This window comes from Sorex araneus, chromosome 4, assembly GCF_027595985.1.
Source record: "Sorex araneus isolate mSorAra2 chromosome 4, mSorAra2.pri, whole genome shotgun sequence".
In the NCBI taxonomy this organism is placed as follows: Eukaryota; Metazoa; Chordata; class Mammalia; order Eulipotyphla; family Soricidae; genus Sorex; species Sorex araneus.
This window is the reverse complement of record NC_073305.1, coordinates 43,550,829-43,572,710: the sequence shown is the minus strand read 5'-3', so window position 1 is coordinate 43,572,710 and position 21,882 is coordinate 43,550,829. Positions and strand designations below refer to the sequence as shown.

General features: G+C 46.5%; 1 protein-coding gene across 1 annotated transcript in view; it reads right to left on the bottom strand.

Annotated features, from left to right (window-relative positions):
- Positions 1-268: 268 nt before the first annotated feature.
- Positions 269-21,882, bottom strand: part of TDGF1 (teratocarcinoma-derived growth factor 1) — a 29,951-nt gene continuing 8,337 nt past the window's right edge. The window contains exons 9-10 of the mRNA XM_055135158.1: positions 3,466-3,550; positions 269-401 (exon numbers count right to left, since the gene is read on the bottom strand). Of these exons, the coding sequence (XP_054991133.1) occupies positions 269-401; positions 3,466-3,550 (218 nt within the window). The remainder of the gene's footprint in view (positions 402-3,465; positions 3,551-21,882) is intronic.

Genomic DNA, 21,882 nt, shown 5'->3' with positions numbered 1-21,882 from the left:
ATTTGGAGTTCAAAATAGAATTATATATAACTACAGTATGCTGCATGGAATTTAGACATTAAATAATCTCATTTTAGGGACGCTGGGGGATAATATCCTGGTCTTTGTGCAGAGAGGACTGACTTGGCTCCTCATCCCACTTAGCACTGAGAAGGGACTGACAGGGGGCCCCTGTCAGGTGGGATGGGAGGGCAGACAGAGCAAGCGTCAGTTACTGTAAAGGGAGTGGCGCAGGTGGGCAGTAGCAGGAGCTTCTAGCAGAGTGCCCTCAGCGCTCTGAATCCTCCTGTGTCAGTGCAGCAAGAAGCTCCCGGCCGACACTGGCCCGCTTTTCAGTCTCATCTGAGTTGTTCCTCAGCCTCAGCTTTGTTTCCAGTCTCTGCTTCCATTCTTCTCTGAGCCTGAAAAGAAAAACAGAACATGCACAACAGAGCCTGTCTTCCCATGGCTGCTGGGTCAGGAAGCTTCCTTTCTTATTTTCCCTAAAGGCGCATGCACATGCGTGCATGTGTATGTGTGTGCGCGCACGTGCTTCCAGAGTAAATAGATTCATCTTGTAACTCTCACGTCTGCTCACAGTATTCTAATCTTAATCCTTTACTTTTTTTTTCCCCTCAGCTTTTTGGGTCACACCCAGCAATGCTCAGGAGTTACTCCTGGCTCTGCACTCAGGAATTACTCCTGGCAGTGCTCGGTAGACCATATGGGATGCCGGGGAATTGAACCCGGGTTGGCCACATGCAAGACAAATGCCCTACCAGCTGTACTATCCCTCTGGCCCCTACTTAAAAATTTTTTTAAATTATTTATTTATTTAGTTAGTTTGGCTTTTTGGGTCACACTTGGCGATGCTCAGGGGTTACTCCTGACTCTGTGCTTGGTAATCACTCCTGGCATTGCTAGGGGGAACATGTGGGATGCTGGGAATCAAACCCAGGTTGATCAATGCAAGGCAAATGTCTTTCCTACTGTACTATTGCTCCAGCCCCTCTTAATGTTTCTTAATATTTTCTTTGAATTTACAGATATCCAAAGAAAGGATGTGTGTGTGTGTGTGTGTGTGTGTGTGTGTGTGTGTGTGTGTGTGTGTGTGTGTAGGTGAGCAAATGTGTGTGTGAACTGTGAACTGGTCAGTCTATTTACCTACTCAGCAAAGTTATCTGTCAAGGTCATGTTTCAAAATTAGAGATTTGGGACCAGAGGGTGAGGGTGGGGGTGGGAGGTAGGGCCACACTGGGCAGTGCTCAGGGCTTATTCCTGGCTCTGAACTCAAGGGTCATCCTGGAGGGGTTTGGGGCACCATATGGAGTGCTGGAGATTGAACCTGTAAGGCAAGCACCCTATCCACTGAATTCTAGTCCCCCCTCCACCACGCCCCACCCCCAGGTAACGATGTTTTGAGAGCTGCAAGAGCTGAAGGAATCCATCACAGCCAACTATCACTACCAGACAGCTTCGAGGACTATTCTCAACTGAGGAATTCTGATCCCAGACAGAAAGCTACATAATGGAGATCAGAGTCCCAGAAAAAGTTGTGGTGTGGCTACAAGTGAACAGGCTATTACTGTTATTTAAATCTCTCTTAAAAGAGGGGCCAAAGAGAGATTACAGTGAGTAAGGGACCGTCTCTGCACATTACCAACCCAGGCTCACCCCTGGCACCACATATTGTCTGCTGGGCTCCACTAGGAGTGATCCCTGAGCACAGAGCCAGGAGTAAGACCTGACCACAGCCAGATGTGGCCCCCAAACCAGAATAGAAACAAGATAATCAACAGTTGAAAACAAAACTGGTTATCTTTTCTCAATGTGGCATTTATGACATAAGCAAAAGTCATACTGTAATTTGTGTCCATCACCAGGCCGGCAGGGAAGGCCATAAGTATATACCCTTGGGAGTTTCTGGCCTTGCTTGTGGTAAGGTCAGGGTGATAAAAATCTTAGAGCAGGGCCAGAGTGATGATAGTACAGCAGGCTGAGCACTTGCCTTGCATGTGGGAGACCCGGGTTTGATCCCAGCACCCATATGGTACCCTGAGCTCACCAAGAGTGATCCCTGAGTGCAGAGTCAGTAGTAAAACCTGAGTACTGTTGGATGTGGTCCAAAAACCCAAAAAAGGAAAAAAAAATAGAAATATTAGAGCAACCACTCAATCACATGAAAGAGAAAATAATGCTAATGCAGCAAACAAAATGGAGTGATAAAAATATTTAATCCCCAAAAAAGCAAAAACAGAGAGGGAATAGTGAGCAGGGCTTGGGTGTGGTTTGAATGTGAGAGACTTACCTTGAACATCTGAGGCTCTGATTTCAATCTGGGTACCACATGCCCTTCTCCCAGCACCACCAAGTGTACCCCCTGCCCCAGATTAACTTTATTTGAAATAATTCATTAATAAAGAAATACAACAGAAATGCTATCTCCACTTCTATGTTCATTGCAGGACTATTCACAATAGCCAGAATCTGGAAACAACCTGAGTGCCAGATAACAAATCACTGGTTAAAGAAACTATGGCACATCTATACAACGAAATATTATATCAGCTATTAAGAAGAATAAAGTTATAAAATTTGCTTATAAATAAATGGGCATGGAGAGCATCATGCTGAGTGAAATGAGTCAGAAGAACAGATATAGAATGACTGCACTCATATGTGTGATATTATATAATATGTGTGTGTGTGTGTGTATATATATATATATACATATATATTATGAGACTAATATCCAAGGTCAGGGTAAATAGGGGCCAAGAGGACTGGTCAACAGATGGAATCTTGCCTCAAGAGTGTGTGTGGAGCAAAGGATAGTTAGGGTAGAAAAGGGAACAACATGACAATAATATTTGGAAACGATAATTTTGGACAGGAACTGAGTGTCAAAAGTAGGTAAAGGGATATACGTGAAAACTCGTCATTATCTATATTGCAAACATAAGGTGCAAAAGGAAAGTAAGAGAGGAGGGGGGAAGGAAGGAGAGGGAGAGGGGGGGAGAGAGAGAGAGAGGGGGGGGTGACTGCCATTGTTTCAGGTGGGGCTGGGGACAGGGAAACAGGGACTATTGGTGGTGGGAAATGTACACTGGTAAAAGGATGGACATCGGAACATAGTATGACTGAAACTCAATCATGAACAACTTTGTAACTATATATCACTGGGATTCAATAAAGTTAAAAAATAATAATAAAGAAACAGGGCTGGAGAGATAGCACAGCGGGTAGGGTGTTTGCCTTGCACGCGGCCGACCCGGGTTCAAATCCCAGCGTCCCATATGGTCCCCTGAGCACGGCCAGGGGTAATTCCTGAGTGCAGAGCCAGGAGTAACCCCTGTGCATCGCCAGGTGTGACCCAAAAGCAAAAAAAAAAAAATAATAAAGAAACAGGCAGCCAAGCTGCACACCTTCTCAGTGCGCTTCTTCCCAGACGGTATTCCTCTGACTCCCGGTAGTAGGTCTGTTTGCCGATTTCTCTTTCCCAGAAGCGCTTGAGCTCGTGACAGGTGTTCCGGCAGAAGATCTCCCGGCGGACGTACTGATTGTTCATCCCCTGAAGAAGAAAGCATCACCTGAACCCCCATAGGACACACTCTCTTGGGCTCTGGGGGAGACAGGTTGTTGGAATCCACACCTGTTCACTACCTGAGGGAGAAGCTGTTGGTGCTGAGGGCTACTCCCCACGAGGGGGTCCCCGTAGTGCGCAGGGACCATGCCGTGCTGGGGATTGATCCCGGGCTCCTGCATGAAAGCATGTGCTCTAGCGCTTGAGCCATCTCCCTGGCCCTTCCCCACAGACTTGCAATTAGTGTGCTGGGCATTTTCTGTCCACTCCACTTAGTTATTCCAGCTTCCTTACAAGATGAGCATCACTTTCCTTCCCACTTCAGAGGGAAGATGTTTGAGGGGCTCCAGAATCTGCCTGTGGCCCCATATCTCTATCTGGCAGCAGACCACATACTTCTGGCTATTCTCAAACAGTTTGCGAGAGGGGCTGAGGGGCTGTCACAGAAAACCCTCTTGATGTCCCTGCAGAGCAGGCAGCTCTGAGATGTGTGCATGTGTGTGTACATGCTTGTGCATGGAATGTGCATTGCAGACTCTCCACTGCGCTTGGTTTCACGAAGATAGTGCCCGACTCCAGGCCTCACTAGATGCTCTGCGTGCCGCTGGGCACCCCACCCCGAGCCAGGTGCGAGCGGCAGGAGCTGCTGTAGCTTCCCTCCTGGAGCCCACTGTGCTCAGGGCAACCAGGAGTGGGCTGTGGGTGAGAGAAGAAGGGCTGGACCTGGGGCTGGAGTGATAGCACAGCGGGTAGGGCTTTTGCCTTGCACGTGGCCAACCCGGGTTCGATTCCCAGCATCCCATATGTCCCCTGAGCACCGCCAGGGGTAATTCCTGAGTGCAGAGCCAGGAGTAACCCCTGTGCATCGCCGGGTGTGACCCAAAAAGCCAAAAAAATTAAAAAAAAGAAGAAGGGCTGGACCGGCCTTGTATAAGAGGTTCTGAGTGGAAGACAAGAGTAGGGCAGGGAAGGGAGCTCACTGTCACCAGGGAGAGGTGTGCCTGGAGTGGCGGGCAGGAACAATGGAGATGGCCCAAGGCTGAATCAAGAAGATCTGGAATGCCTAAATAGTCCTATTAATATCAAGGAAATTGAAACTGTATTCAAAAGTCTTCCCCAAAACAAAAGCCCAGGTCCAGATGGATTCACTAGCAAATTTTTCCAAACATTTAAAGAGGACCTATTGACAGGTCTTCTCAAGCTTTTCCAGGAAATTGAAGAAACAGAAATTCTCGCCAACAGTTTCTATGAGGCTCATATCTTCCTAATACCAAAAGCAAGCAAAGACACCACACACACACACAAAAAGAATACTATAGGTTGATATCCCTGATGAACACGGATGCGAAGATTCTTCAATTCCTCTATTACAAATTATAACACCCCAAAGGAGAGAGAACAAAAGGGAATGCCCTGTCGCAGAAGCGGGGTGAGGAGGTAAGGGGTGGGGTGGGGGTGGTGGGAGGGATATTGGGAACATTGGTGGAGGAGAATGGGCACTGGTGGAGGGATGGGTAAACGATCATTGTATGACTGAAATGCAAACATGAAAGTTCGTAAGTTTGTAACTGTACCTCACGGTGATTCACTAATAAAAAAAAAAATGGAGGGGCCGGAGCAATAGCACAGCGGGTAGGGCGTTTGCCTTGCATGCGGCCGACCCGGGTTCGATCCCCGGCATCCCATATGGCCCCCCAAGCACTGCCAGGAGTAATTCCTGAGTGCAAAGCCAGGAGTAACCCCTGAGCATCGCTGGGTGTGACCCAAAAAGCAAAAAAAAAATAATAATAAAATAAAATAAAATAAAAAAATAAATGGAGCTGGGAGGACTCCAGGCCATGCTGGAGGGATTAGCTCCCCATGGAGACCACAGTGTGGCATCCTTGGAGTCTCCCCCATCCCTGCCGGTGCAGAGATGGAAAACACAGGACCTGAGGTCGAGCTGCTGAACAATGTCATCACAGGTGAGCTCAGAAGGGCCCTGTGGACCCTAGGACCTGGGACTCAACACAAAGGCTGCAGCTTAGTTCTTCCCAGACTGAGTGGCAGTGGCAGAGAGAAAGGACAGGGGTGTGAGACCAAGTGCTTACTCAGACCCAATGGGATTGTGGGAAAATGGTGGAGGGATTTTTGTTTGTTTGAACGCCACAGCTGGCTGTGCTCAGGGCTTGCTCCTGACTCTGTGCTCAGGGCTCACTGCTACCTGGTGAGGCTCAGGGGATCATCTGGGGTGCTGGGGATCAAACTCCGATTGGCTGTATGCAAGGCAAGTGCCCTACCACTAAACTATGGGTCCTGCCCCAACCCTTCCCTTCCTGTCCCTGTCTCTTCAGTTCCCAATTCTATTGGCATGTTTCAAGGTTCGTTTCCATTAGGGACTGTCTAATTGCTTTCTTGTTTCTTCATACTTCACATTTGAGCAAGATCATCCCGTATTTATCTTTTATTTTCTGACCCACTTCACTTAGCATGACACCCTCCAATTCTACCCATGTTGCAGCAAATTTCAAAATTTCGTCTTTCCTCACAGCTTGAGGTGAATATCTCTACCAGGTGAACTGAATAGCTAACCAGCAGTTCTTCTGGAGAATGCTGGTGACACGCCATGAAAACAAGCAAGAACATGTCTAAGAAGAAAATAATCTTTGCGTGTAGATAAATACCCTGGACTCCGATGGCCCTTGTTGTTGCCTAATGCAGAACTGCCATTGCCTGTGTATTGGCCACAAGGAAACAGCATCAAGAACAATTTTGGAGATACTTCTAGAAACAAACAACAAGGCAATAAAAATGATAGATTAACAAAGTGATACTTGAACCACCTCTGAGGACTGATGCCAGGACTGATTCCCCTCAGGTGTTTTCCATTGTTACAGGGACCACGGTGATTACATACTCAGCACTTCCCATGACGAGCTGGACTGGGGGCACAAGGAGAGCCCCCAAACTTGCAGGATGTGTAGAGGTCTGTGGGGAGACTCCTGGAGACCAGTGTCCCAGAAGCACGTGGGGGTGGGATGGGGCAGGAACTGACTGCAAAGGGGATTCAAGGGTTATGGACTGTTCTAGAACTTATTTCCAGTACTAGTTACACAGCTGCATGCAACTGCCAGACTATCAAACTGAACCCAGGAAAAGTTCATGACTGCCTCACTATAGGTGGGAAAAACTATCGTCTGGAATAAAGATTCAGCTCAGCTCAAGCCTCTCACCCAATGGGGAGCCCCTGTCAGTATCTCTCTCTTTTTTTTTTTTTTGGCTTTTGGGTCGCAGCGATGCTCAGGGCTGACTCCTGGCTCTGCACTCAGGAATCAATCCTGGCGGTGCTCAGGGGACCATATGGGATGCTGGGACTTGAACCCGGGTCGGTCGCATGCAAAGCAAATGCCCTACCCGCTGTACTATCGCTCCAGTTTCGTGTCAGCATCTCTTGTTGGAGTTTAGCCTCTGCTTCCCTGGTGACGCTGGTTTCTGGGAGCACCTGTGTTTGTGTTTCCCAGCTCTAGCACGAAAACCACAGCTCTGTTGCAGAAACGTAAGGAGAGGCTTATGGAGAGCAGCAAAGTTGGAGACACAGGGCTGTGTCCTCAGTTAATAAGAGTCTCTGCATCTGTGCCCCCTCAGCCAGGAGTGTCGCACCCCAGATGCAGGCTGAGGAGAAAGTTAGTCCTGCTTTTCCCAGCTCATCATCAGACTCTGAAAAGCCTTAACTTCAGTGACCATAATGCACTGAAGCATTTCACAAAACTGGTTTATGTTTGCAAGTGGCGTAGCACACAGGGCAGGAATGCATACAGGAGGGAGACTTGGGTTCCATATCCAGCACCCATGGTCCCAATACAATACTACTGGGCCTTGAACACTTCTTGGGAGAGACTTTCCCAAAGGAACAAGAAGTCAGACAAACCAGTTAAAGCTTATTGAGGACCACAGCATTCGATATCTCCTTCTCACTTCCCGTCAAACAAGCCATGTTGAAGGTTTCACATGTGAAGGCAGGATCTGAGAGTGAAGGTGTATTTGTAGGGAGAAGGCGTATTTGTGACTCAAAAGCCAATTTGCTGTGCCCGCCTTTCATTCCCCCAAATTTCAGGTTCCTCAACATCATAAACCCAAACTGTGGGACGAGAGGAATGATTTTAGCTTCTACTCATAATTCTGTGAACTGTGCCTCCTGGCCAAAGACAATAGTATAGTAACATTGTACCCCTAAAATAATAAACATTTTACATCCTATAAGCTACTTCTACCTCAATAAATCAATAACTTACAAATAAATATTTGCAAATTACATATATGACAACAATCTGAAAGCAAATAGCTCAATTGACAGATGGGCAAAGTTCTTTAAAAATACTGCGACAAAGAAGATACACAGATTTAAAATAAGCACACTAAAAAGATACTGAACAACGTTAGTTTTTGGGAAATACAAATTTACACCATGTAGAGGGCAGGGGAGATAGTGAAGCAGGTAAGGTGCTAGTCTTACTTGCAACTGTCCCAGGTCAAATCCCTGGCACAGAATGTAGTCACCCAAGCACAACCAGGAGTGATCCCTGAGCACAGAGCCAGGAGTAAGCCCTGGGCACTGTTATGGGTGGCCCCCAAACTAAAACCAATATAAAAGAAAAAACCAACTATGGGGGCTGGAGCAATAGCACAGTGGGTAGGGTGTTTGCCTTGCACAAGGCCGACCCAGGTTCTATTCCCAGCATCCCATATGGTCCCCTGAGCACCACCAGGGGTAATTCCTGAGTGCAGAGCCAGGAGTGACCCTTATGTATCACCGTGTGTTTGGGTGTGACCCAAAAAGCAAAAAAAAAAAAAAACCCTATGTTGAGATAGAGGTTCCTGTACCTCTGTAAGAGCAGCCAGATAGGGAATCAGAGATAGGATGAACCCTGAGCACCACTGGGTGTGACAGCATAGCATAATAATATAATATACCATAATACACCACAACACAACATAAAAATTAACATAACATGGTCAAATTGAAGCATTGATTGTATCAAGTGCAAGAGAGGATGTTGTGGCAAAATTGGAACTCTCATACATTGCTATAGGTGCTGCTGTTATTCCAGAAAAATGTGGCCATTTCTTAAAAAGTTAATACTAGAGGCTGGAATGATTGTACAGCAGGTAGGGTGCTTGCCTTGCATGTAGCTGACCTGGCTTCGATCCCTGCACTACATACGATCAGCCGAGTACCACCAGGAGTGATCCCTGAGAGCAGATCTGGGAGTAAGCCTTGAGAACCACTGGATATGACAAAGCAAAGCAAAACAGCAACAACAACAAAAAAGTTAAGAATAGGGGCTGGAGAGATAGCACAGCGGGTAGGGCGTTTGCCTTGCATGCGGCCGACCCGGGTTCAAATCCCAGCATCCCATATGGTCCCCTGAGCACGGCCAGGGGTAATTCCTGAGTGCAGAGCCAGGAGTAACCCCTGTGCATCGCCAGGCGTGACCCAAAAAGCAAAAAAAAAAAAAAAAGTTAAGAATAGAGACACCAGATGGAGCAATCACACTCCAGCATAAAGAAATGCATACTTGGGGCTGGAGCAATAGCACAGCAGGTAGGGTGTTTGCCTTGCATGCGGCTGACCCGGGTTCTATTCCCAGCATCCCATATGGTCCCCTGAGCACTGCCAGGAGTAATTCCTGAGTGCAGAGCTAGGAGTAACCACTGTGCATTGCCTGGTGTGACCCAAAAAGCAATAAAATAAAATAAAATAAAATAATAAAAAAAGAAAAACAGAAAAATGGAGAATCAGGAGTCAGATGATTAAAAAAAATGCACTTTCGTTCTAAGAAAAACTGGACACATTTCTATTCACAACTGCAAAAATGTGGAAGCAGCCTCACAGTTTTCTCAATGAGTAAATGGATTAGAAGAAAGAAAGAAAGAAAGAAAGAAAGAAAGAAAGAAAGAAAGAAAGAAAGAAAGAAAGAAAGAAAGAAAGAAAGAAAGAAAGAAAGAAGGAAAGAAAGACAAACACTGCTGTGGTCCATCTATACAGTGGGAGCTGTGCCTCCTTTCTGTCCCGCAAGAGAAAGGAGTGAAGGATGGATGATGAATCTCAAAGACCACAAGACGGTGTAAGAAGCCACTTTTTAAAGACTTTATATTCTCTGTATTTTCATTTACAGGACATTTGTGGACAGTCAGAACTACAGAGATCGCTGGGGCTAGAGGCAGGGGAGAGTGGATTCTGCTATCATACTACAAAGGCGTACTTGGGAGAATTTTGGAGGTGCTGATGTTGTTCTGTACCCTGCGTGTTGTGGTGGTTACATGGAGCTATACATGTGTGTTCATGGATAGAACAGAGCACACTGGAGAATCGCACTTTACTCTGTGTTAAAATAAAAACAAAGCACTTAGCACAGAGCAGGAGGGTGCAGGGATGACTCGAAAGGGCTGGAATAGATGCTTTGCCCTGAAGGAGTTCTGGGTTCAATTCTGGTGCCACATGTTTGTCTGAGAATAGAGGAGAATGAATCCCCAGCACCACTCCCCCACTACACACACCCACCCACACACACACACACACACACACAGACACACAGTGAGCTGATAAGTAGCAGTTGAGTACTATTGAGTGTATTTCCAAATCCAAAAAAAGAAAAGAAAACAGTGTGGGACTTGTTTGAGTAAGATGCATTTTGACTTTTGCTGAATGGATAAGATTCAGCCATTGACAAGTCTCATGATTAGTTATTGTCATGGAAACGCCACTGAGCCCTATTACCACTGTCCCAACAGCAACAGGGTACCTCTATCCCAGCCCAGTGGAGGTGTTAACAAATGCAAGACTTATCAAGACCAATATCTGAATGATCAAGACCAAAAACATGAATTATCATGTTTTATGGGGCCGCACTGTGGGGTGCAGCCTGGGCCACTCCCTCTCCCTGAGGTGCAAATTCTGCACTTTTCCTCCATGTACATAGAGAAGAGGAAGGGATTCTACTGGGAATTACAGACCTAACTAGAGACGTGAACCTAGCACCTCAAATTGGTTCAGCCCTGGGTATCTGAGAAGCGCCCCCCATATCTGAAAATTCCTTCAGGGCTTCTCAGAGACTTCCCCCTCTCTCCCTCACCCCCAACCACTTTCCTTCAGACTAACATTTTCAAGTGCCTTATTCCCTGAGCACGAACACTGAGTTCTAACTTTCTCCCTGAATTTACGCCTTTTGAAGGCATCATGCAAATAAATTCATTAGCTAGGGGGAAGCCCCATTTGGATTTTGACATCAGCCCCAAACAGAGGCCAGGTTCAGAGGAGAAGATGAATCCCAGGAGCCGAAAAAGACAGGCTGATGAGGTCTGTGTCTGCTCTCCCTCCCAAGGGGGTGGGAGCTAAACTGCCACGGCAGGCACATACTCAACTCAATAACCTTTACCTTGGAAGTAAATCTGCGGCCGCTGTCTTAATGCGTGAAGACGGGTGGGAGAATTGCAGGTCTGGGACGTGCGGAGCCAGTGCTGGGTCCCGGCACCTCGGGATCACCTCTGGATCGCCACCCTTTATATGCAAGGTGGAGGAGCTGCAGAAAGGCCTTTCAAGGTTACAGGCATCAAGTTAATAGCAGAATCATGGAGACTCATTCCAGGGACACGGTGGCCTCTCCCCCTCCCACACACTGGACATTACCCCACCCCCATCCTCAGCTCTATCCCTGCCAGGCCCGGGGCAGGCGAGACTGGGCTCTGGCAGACCCTGCAGGGACCATGACTTGGCTGGAAGCAGAGATACTTTCCAGAACATGCTCTGGATTATCCATGAGCACGAAACTGCCGTGCATCAGGCAGCGCTGCCCTGGGATTGGGGGTGGGGGGGTGGGGAAAGAAGCCCAGGGTGGTGTGACAAGTCACACTTTGGAGTGACCTTACAGGGTGACTGAGAGCGGGGTGCTGTCTTTGGAGGCCGCAAAGCCACGCACAGAGCCGAGTGATGACACTTCACAGCCTGATGAGATCACGGAGTGGGAGCAGCAGTTGACCCGGGTCTTTTAGAAAAAGACGCCCAGCAGTGCTGCTCGGTTGAAAGGGGCCTAATGTGATTTCCAAGGGCACATCATGTTCTTGGGTTAAACGTCATCGTTGGGTCATCCTTAAACCCTTTAGGTCATGAGCCATTTGCTTGTAACTTCCTCACATAGAGGGGCAGTGTTGTTGATCCTCAAAACCTCCCCCAAACAAGCCAGGGCCGAGCAGCCAGGTGGAAGAGCACTGGGCCCGAAGGATGTGAGACCTGGGGAGGCGTTCCAGGAGCTTCCCCTGCACACGGGAACCCTCACGAGGCCGCAGAACCTGGGCAGGCCATTGAGGCTTTTGCCTAGCAGAGGGGGGGAACTGGGTCTGCGAGCCAGGCACCACCTATTACAAATGAGTTTTGTTTGTTTTGTCTTTTCGGGCCACACCTGACTGTGCTCAGGGCTTCCTCCTGTCTCTGCACTCAGGGATCACTCCTGGTGTTGGGGGTGACTGAACTGGGATCAGCTACAAGCAAGGCAAGCACCTAACCCCTGTGCTCTCTGCCCCCAAGTGATTACAAGATCCTCACCACAGGCACTGAAAATGCCCATTTTACTTGTAGTGTTTTTTTTTTCTTTCTGCTAATAAAGTTATCTACAAGCAGAGAGAAGAGGATAGAAATGAAGTATAAAATGTTTTTACACTAGGGGCTGGAGCAATAATATAACGAGTAGGGCATTTGCCTTGCACGTGGCCAACCTGGGTTCAATTCCCAGCATCCCATATGGTCCCCCGAGTACTGCCAGGAGTAATTCCTGAGTGCAGAGCCAGAAGTAACCCCTGTGCAACGCCAGGTGGGACCCAAAAAGCAAAAAAAATATTTCTACTCTAATATCCATTTCCTTTATTTCTCCTCCCTCCCCCCTCCTTTCCTTCCTTTCTCCTCCCTCCCTCTCCCCTCCCTCCCCCCTTATTTCTCCTCCATCCCTCTCTCCCTCCTCCTCCCTCCACCCTCTCTCCCTTCCCTTCTACTTTCTTCCTTTCCCTTTTTCTTTTTTGAGGAGGCCTTCCAAGCAGCACTCCGGGGGTCTGGGGGCTACTCCCACTGATACTCAGTCAACCGAGCTGGCTCTCAGTGCTCAGGTCCAGGGTTCTGAGGATCAAACCTCGATCCCCAGGCACTCCAGCCCCTTGAGCCATCTCCTGGCCAGGAGTGGTCTTTTTCTCTTAAATGTTGTCTTGTTTAACCCCCGGGATGGTGCAGGATGCAAACCACTGCTGGGATGGGCTGTGCTGGAAGACACTGGAAACTTCACCAGCCCCGAGGCTTCCAGACTAAGGAATACAGGCTGGGAAAAGGAACGTCCTTTGGAGCTGCTGTTAGCTAAGAGGCCCTTTCACGTGCTTCCTTCCTGGTGTATAAACTAGTCTTTTTCCTTCTCTCTGCTGCTTGGCTTCCCCCCCCCCCCATCCTTCTTTCCCTGGCAAGGTAGGCACTTGCTCCAAGAGTGTTGGAACAAATGTAAACTTTGAGGCTCCAGATTTGAGTCTGAGCCCTGTCACTACTTGGCCCAGACCTCCTGTTAATTAATTTTGGTAAGTCTCAGCTTCTACATTTTAAAATAGAAGTGATAAAAACCTGTGGGGAGATATAATAACATAAAACAACTGTCTTATTAATATTGTAAATAATAGCTAACATTTGTTAACTTTTTCTAGGTGTGTAGTCTTTTCTAGACAATACAAATAAAAAAGTACAGTGTGATATATCGCCCTCTTTATTCAGGGGTTTGGGGGTCACACCTGGTGGCACCTCGGGACTACTCCTAATTCTATGGAGGTGACTCCTGGCAGTGCAGAAGGGACCAAACCAGGACTGGCCGCACGCAAGGCAAGTGTCTTAACCCCTGTACTCTCTCTGACCCCTGCACTTCTAATGGGAAAATTTCATTATCCCCGTATCAATGAGGAAACAGAGGCACAAAAAGAAAACTGAGGCACAGGAGAGGTCTGAGGTCTCATGGATGGCAAGAATCCAGAATCTGAACCCAAGTGGTCTGACCTCAGGGCCATTAACACAAAGAAACTCTGGCTCTTGGGGTTGGCATCATCTGAGCAGCTTTACTCACAGGTTTTTTTTGCAAGGGAATGGTGCACTGGATGGATGTGAGGACCCTATACACAGACGGAGGGGGCTAAGCTAGACACCCTGAAATTTTATAATGCTGTGAACTGACGGTACACCAGTTTTTTAAAAGGAGGGAAGAAAAACAATGTTGAAAATCCTTCTCCAAAGGCACTGGGATATAAAGTGGTGTTGATTAATCATTTTGCTTATGAACTATGCTTTAATTAAAATATTTAAAATTTAAAAAATCTTAAAATTTATGTAATTTCTTTCCTGATGTCTCTTACCTTTAGTATGGCAGGAGCCCTTCTGGGAGTTTCTTTGAACTTTACATCTCTTACAGATTATTCCTTCTTTCTCCTGTCCAGGACCTCCTCTTCTTCTCTTTAATGAACAGTATTAGTCTTTTTGTTGTTGTTGTTCTACGTCTTATGAGGGGGGTATATGTACCTACTTTATAATCAGTAATGTTCAATACTCTTCCAGTGTTTTACAATGAGCAATCAAATGATCTTGTTGGTTTTAGAAAAATTTTTTGGAAGGGGTCATACCTGGCTGTGCTCAGGGGCCATACCAGGTGGTGCTTGGGGGATCATATGTGGCACCAGGATTTGAATCAGGGCCATGGCTGCAGCTACATACTAGGCTAGTGCCATAACTTCTGCATTATCTCTCTGGCCCTGGATATACACACATATATATATCCATTTCCTTTCTTCTGTATCTACATATAAATATCTATCAATAGATATATATCTCTGTAGAGATCCCTATATATGTTTAGAATTTGTAATAAAAATTAATAAAATGTTTAAAATTTTAAATATTTTTTATTGAAACACAGTATATATAGAGATTTAGCACTTGATAAACATTCATTGTTCTTTATTTCATTTATCACACTACAAAGAATATAAATTTTAGGAGCATGATGTTGCATTAAATGTACAATGTCAACATGCTATACTTAGCACCAAATAACCTGCACCACTGTCCCAGGACATTTCCTATCCTCTCCCCATACCCTTTCCTGACTTAGTAACCTCAGTTTTGTCGTCAGGGCCCAAGGGGTTGCTTTCATAGGACATTGTCAATTCTTTTTTTTTGTGTGTGTGTGCCATATATGGTCCAGTGCTCACGTGTTTCTCCAGCTCACTATTCAGAGTCTGATACCAAACCTGGGGCCTCCTATCTGTAAAGCTAGGTGCCTTCGAGTTATCTCCTCAACCTTGCTTTATTTCTTTATATACCACATATATTTGTATTTCTCCCTCTGATTATGCTTAGCATGAATCCTTCTGGCTTCATCCATGTTAGGGCAAACAGCAAGATTTCATGTTTTCTTACAGCTGAGTAGTATTTCATCGTGTATCACATACCACAATGTCTTTATGCACTCATCTGTTGTTGGGCATTTGGGTCTCGTCCAGACCTTGGGTGTTGTAGATAGGAAAGTTTTGAAAAGGAGGTGAAAGAAAATAAGCTCAGGGAGCTCCCCAGAAACTGCATTCTAGCTCCTGGCTCAGCCAAGTACTGGGCGGTCCTCACTAATGGTCAGAGCTCCTTCTTCCCAGGAGCAGCTGGGGTCAAGGGCTGGGGCCACAGATGGGAACAATCAGGAGCACTAGTGAGGGAGGACTTCCGCAAGGTAAGCATGGGATAGACACTCTCCCTGAATTCTCTTTTTTGTGGGGGAGGGTACTTATGCCTCATCTAGCAGTGCTTCGGGGGCTATTCCTGGCTCTGCTCTCAGGAGTAACCGGGGTGGTGCCTGGAGGACCATGGGTGCTGGGGATCAAACCAGGGTGGGCCAAAATGCAAGGCAAGCACCTTACTTCCTTGTTCTCTCCAGTTCCCCCCCTTTTTTTTCTTTATGGTTTTGGTTGTTTAGGACCTTTGCAGAGAAAGATTTTTTTAAAAAAAAATTTTTATTAGTGATTCACCGTGAGGTACCGTTACAGACCTACAAGCTTTCGTGCTTGCATTTCAGTCATACAATGATCAACTGCCCATCCCTCCACCAGTGCCCATTCTCCACCACCAATGGTCCCAGCATCCCTCCTACCACCCCCACCCCATCCCCTCCACACCACCCCGCCTCTGTGGCAGGGTATTCCCTTTTGCTCTCTCTCTCTCCTTTGGGGTGTTGTGGTTTGCAATAGAGGTATTAAGAGAAATATTGTTTTTTTTTTCTTTTTGGGTCACACCTGGCGATGCACAGGGGTTACTCCTGGCTCTGCACTCAGGAACCACCCTTCGCGGTGCTCAGGGGACCATATGGGATGCTGGGAATTGAAGCCAGGTCGGCCTGTGCAAGGCAAACGCCCTATCCGCTGTGCTATTGCTCCAGCCCCAAGAGAAAGATCTTTAACAGAGAAATTGGTTAATACCTCATTCCTGAAGTATCCAAACTATGAAAAGAAGGAAAATATTAACCCAGATTGTGGCATGGCTGTTTGCTGAGTACTGTTGGCCAAGCCCTCAGAGACATGTGACGGCACATGATGGGTTTGTGAAACAGCCTAAGGTCGAAGGAGAGGAAATCACGGGCCCTGGAGGTAGGAGCAGGGAGGCCAATACTTCAATGCTCTGAAGCAGCCTGCGCTGGGCGGTGGGACCCTCTGAGACAGCTGAAAAGACGAGAAGATGCTTCGCTCCCAGGATGGGCCCCAGGCTGGTGGGGGTGCAACCCCTGTCATAGTCTTCCTTGCCCAGATGGATGGTCATTCAGGAAACAGCAGTGAGAGCCTGAGGTTGTTGCGAGGCTCACGGCACAGACCCCTCAGGGAGGAGGGTCTCAGCACTCCACCGGCAGGTAGTGGGTGAGCACCTCGGGCCAGGGACCATAGTCGGGGTGGAGGCGAGAAAGGATCCCCGTCCAGCAGCTGTCCCCTGAGCTCCCTTGCAGTGCTGGGTACTTTGATCTGCCCACTAATCTTCTTCATGCTTTGATTCTGCCAGATGCTGCACACGTTAGTTCAACTGTCCTGATCTGAAGGGAGTCGGTGACCAAGGCCCGCTCCTTCTGGGAGCAGCCTGTGCTCAGTGATCCATTCCAAAGGCTAAGGCCAGACTCCTAGATTTTATTAGGGACAACTCTGGGCCACAGACAAGCTCCTGGACGCCCTGTCCCAGGGACATCAGCTGAAGCTGGTCACTCCTAGCATCCCTGCATGGCCCTGCCACACTCTAGGGGCAGTTCTCAGGAGTGAGCCTCAAAACTCTCATGCACCCCTCCCCCCACCACAACTCTCCTGTTCCAGGCTTCTTCGAAACTGATTTAAAACACATAACAAAGAAGTCTCCCATCCAAGTACAGCGGTAGGACAGCTGACCTTGCACGCAGCTGACCCGGGTTCGATTTCTTTGCCCCTCTCGAAGAGCCCAACAAGCTACCGAGAGTATCTCGCTCGCATGGCAGAGCCTGGCAAGCTACCCATGGCACATTCAACATGCCAAAAACAGTAACAAACAAGTCTCCGAATAGAGACGTTACTGGTACCCGCTCGAGCAAATCAATGAGCAATGGGATGACAGTGACAATGACCAAAAATGTCATTTACTACCCGGCAGTGCTTTTCTTTGTTGATGCCGTCTAAGTATAAATCACTGTTAACACTGATACTACTGTGATTTTCACAGAAGAGAAAGCAACCTCTATTAATATTTTTTCCCTTGTTATCCTATAGTTGTCCTGTGTTAACCATGACCCTCTCCCATGAAAACATTCATCAGCCTCATTAGGATTATTTGTAACCTCAAAAAGAAACACATAAATAACCTTCATTCTTAATCTTAAAATTTTTTTAAATTTCCCACTGACAGAATTGCATGCAACGTAGATGACTTTGTTTTTTTCTAGGCAGCTTTTTAAATAAGATGAATTATCTATAACCTCACTTCTTAAATAATTTTACTATTTTCATGTTTCCTTTTAAGAGTTATTTAATTAATTTATTTATTTTTGGCTTTTGGGTCACACCTGGCAATGCTCAACCTGGGAGTAACCAGGTTACTCCTGGTTCTATACTCAGGAGTTACTCCTGGCAGTGCTTGGGGGACCATATGGGATGACGGGGATCAAACCCAGGTTGCAAGGCAAATGCCCTACCTGTTGTACTATAGCTATGGGCTGCTTTTACAAATTATTAGGAGGGATTCTAGTTGAGGAGCTAAAGAGATAGTACAGTGGGTCGGACACTTTTCATGTACGCAGTTTACCAGGATTTGATCCCTGGTCCCCCAAACCCCGCAGGAGTGATCCCTGAGCACAGAGTTGGAAGTAAGACTGAGCACTGCTAGTGTGGCCCTAAACAAACAAAACATCACCCTAGCTGAGGGCATAATTTATGTACTATGGTTGTTTATTATCTGGATTGGCATTATGCAATTCTCCATGTCACGAAATATCTTTACCTAAAGATGATTTGGGGGAGGAGTGGGGGCAGAGCTAATAGTTCTGGGGACACTGCAGTGCTGGGGATCAAACCCGGGGCTCCCATGTGCAAAACATGTGCTCCATCTCTTTGAGTCATCTCCAGCTTGAAGAGGACTTTAATGTGGGCTAAGATTAAGGCTGAACCCTAATGTGAACAACCATCCCGATACCAGTCCTCCGGATCAACAAGTACTTCAGTGCAAGTCCATTCGCATGGAGGGACAGGGTCAAAGGATGAAGCACTATTGACACTGAGTGTTGACTTGGATATCTCATCCAGTTCGCAACCTTTGATGGCATTCTGTTTCACATTTTAATTTCACGACCCGTTCAAATCATCAGGACTTCACACATACCATTGCTTTGAACAAGTAAAAAACTTCTCAAAAAAATGAGTTGATGGGTGCTGAGGCTGTGACTCAGTGGTTAATGTACATGCTTTATTTGTGAGAGGTCCAGGATTTAATTCTGGGAACTGTATAAATAAACAATAATCAGTAGGCACATGAAAAACTCAACATTATTAATCCTATGGACACATAATTCAAACATCCGAAAGATATCATTCTATACCCATTCAGATGACTACTATTAAAAAAACAGCGATGGAGCCAGATAGAACAGTGGGTAAGGTGCTTGCTTTGCATGCAGCCAACTCAGGCTCAATTTCTGGAACCCTATATGATCCCCCAAGCACCACAGAAGTGATTCCTGAGTGAAGAATCAAGAGTAACCCCTGAGCACTGCTGAGGTGACCTCAAGACAAACAAACAAAAAGGTAAAGCCATTGTTGAAACTGAAGGGTGTTGGGCAGACACTTGTACACTAATACACAAAAGCTAAAAGGTAGAAAGAATGTCTACGGATGGGGTGAATGGATGGATAAAAGCGGGTATGGGGTATAATCTTTAGTGTTTTTTTTCCTTCAGTTTTTGGGCCACACCCAGTAGTGTTCAGCGTTTACTCCTGGCTCTGCACTCTAGGAATTATTCCTGGTGGGCTCAGGGAGTCATATGGGATGGCAGGAATTGAACACAGATGGGCCACGTGCAAGGCAAGTGCCCTCCCTGCTGTACATTCACTCTGGCCCCTAGTCTTCAGTTTTAACGAGAATGACGAGCTGACACCGCCTGCACCGGGGAAGAACTTTAAAGACACCCAAAGTTCATCCTAGTTCTTCTAAGGATACATAATGTGTGATGCCCCTTATGGGAGGGATCTGAACAATAAAAGCCCATAAACACAGAAATTATAATAGCGGCTACTCGGGACAGGAGAGGGGAATGGAACACCAGCATTCCATAGGCACAGAATTTCATTTGGGAAGAAGGAATGTACTCAGTACCACTGAAATGCGGTCATAAAAATGGTTACAATGATAGGGCTGAAGCAATGGTCACAATGATAGGGGGTATGGTGTTTGCCTTAAACACAGCTGACCCAGGTTCAATTCCTGACATACCATATGGTCTGAAGAGCCCACCAGGAGTGATCTCTGAGCATCATGGTATGGTCTAATTCCCCCTCCCAAAGAGCTACAATGACAACGTTTACATTATATTTTTCCACAATTAAAATGAGTTGAGGGGCTGGAAATGTGGCTCAGTGGTGGAGCAACTATCTTAAATATATGCAGTCCTGGCTCAATCCCCATTAATTTTTTTTTTTTTAAAAAGCTGATGTTGGGGCTGGAGCAATAGCACAGCAGATCGGGTGTTTGCCTTGCATGCGACTGACCTGGGTTCAATTCCCAGCATCCCACATGGTCCCCTGAGCACCACCAGGAGTGATTCCTGAGTGCAGAGCCAGGAGTAACCCCTGAACATTGCCGGGTGTGACCCAAAAATCGAAAAAAAAAAAAAAAGCTGATGTAAAGAGACAGTGAGTAGAGATGATGTGGCCCAAATTAAGTGGGCAGGTGAACACCGGACCACTCCCCACAGATATTTGCATGCAAATCAATACTCTGAATTTTTTGTTGTTGTTTTGTTGATTTCTGGGCAAAAAAAAAAAAAGTTATTTAAACACCCTGTGTTAGCCAAGCAGGTAGAAAGAAATCGGGAAAACCTATTTTGTACAAGTATTTCACTTTTCATCTCTTTTCATCTAACCAGCTACAGGCAGCAGCCCAGGTTCATAGACTGGGCCCCACTGCCAGGAAGTGGCCAGACCACCTGCCACCCCACAGCACCTATACCCACTCTATGCTGAGCCCTGTAGGGGTGTCCCTCACTGCTTCCTGTTTATTACATTTCACACTGTAAAAAAAAACCCCACTCAGTTGGGTGTTTGAAACTATGGATCATTATAGAAGCAAATCATGACTCTTACTGCACAGTCCTCACTCCCGAAGTACCACAAGCTCAGTTCCTTTCCTTCCTTCCTTCCTCCCTCCGTGCTTTTCCGTTCTCCTCTTTTTGCTTCTTGAATTTTTTTTTTCTTTTGTTTTGGCTATGGTCAGGAGTTACTCCTGGCAGTGCTTGTGGAACCATATGTGGCGGCGGAAATGGAACCAGGATCAGCCTCCATGCGAGCCAGCCATCAAGCAAGCACGCGCCTTATCCATTGTACTATCTTTCCAGCTCATTTCCTCACTTTCAAGTTTTCTCAACCTTTGTTTCCTCACTGTGAAGCCAGGTGTGGTCATCTTGTCTCTGTGAAAGCAGATGTAGTACACCCTCTCCATGGACAACACCAAAGTCCACAGAGGCAAACAACCCACCACTACAAAGTACCTGTTCCCAGCTACCTAGCCAGTACCACAGTTCACATTTGGGTCAATACAGATTCCAGTATTACTGGGCTCATGTACATATGAAAGATGTTTTTGAAGTGAGCTTCACAATATAAAGTATTAGCACTTGGTTTATAGCAAGTACATGATGAATATACTTTCTTCAATAGCAGTTAAAACAATTGCATAGTGTAGAGAAAACAGTTTGTCCAGCACTTTTCTTGGGAAAATTAGATGTCTGGAGAAAAAAAAAAAGTGCAGGATGTCCTTGACTTATGCAGCTTTCTATAAATGACAGCAACTGGCTTTCAACTTAGCTTTTTAACTTGCTTCTGTGCCAGTATAATCAAACTACACAATCTGTTTTCTTGTTTCTAATTTTGCTCTAATTTGCATCCTTGTCTCGACCTCGTCTCCCTGATGCACACTTGTGCTTCCACTAATCCAGTGCCCCGTCCCTCACCTCTATTATCTAGACCTTCTCTCCCGCCCACTTCCCATAGAGTTTCTTTTCCTTTCCTTTTCAAGATACTGTCAGACTTTGTTAGACTAGGCAAAACTTTATCCTCTGTTCCACATTAGGATTATCCTGTAATATGAAGGTAGAATTGTTAATAAGAAACTTTTGAATAAGAACATGTTATCAAGGGACTGGAGCGATAGTACAGCAGGTAGGGCATCTGCCTTGCATGCGGTCAACCCGGGTTCAACCCTTAGCATTCCATATTGTCCCCCGCGCACTGCAGGAATGATTTTTGAGTGCAAAGCCAGGAGTAACTCCTGAGCATCGCTGGGAGTGACCCCCCAAAAAAAGAATTGGCACATGTACAGGGCTTGAGTACCATTTAAAATTTATCTGGGGGTTCTTGCCATTGGTGCTTGGGATGCCACATGGTTCCAGGGAGGGAACATGCTGAGCTTGCTCTCTAGCCCTTTGAGTTATCTCCCCCAACCCGGGGCTAACTCTTAAAAGTTAAGTTTTTAGGGGAGGGGAGAGCAGAGGAAAGCAGCTGGTATTTAAGGAAACTTCT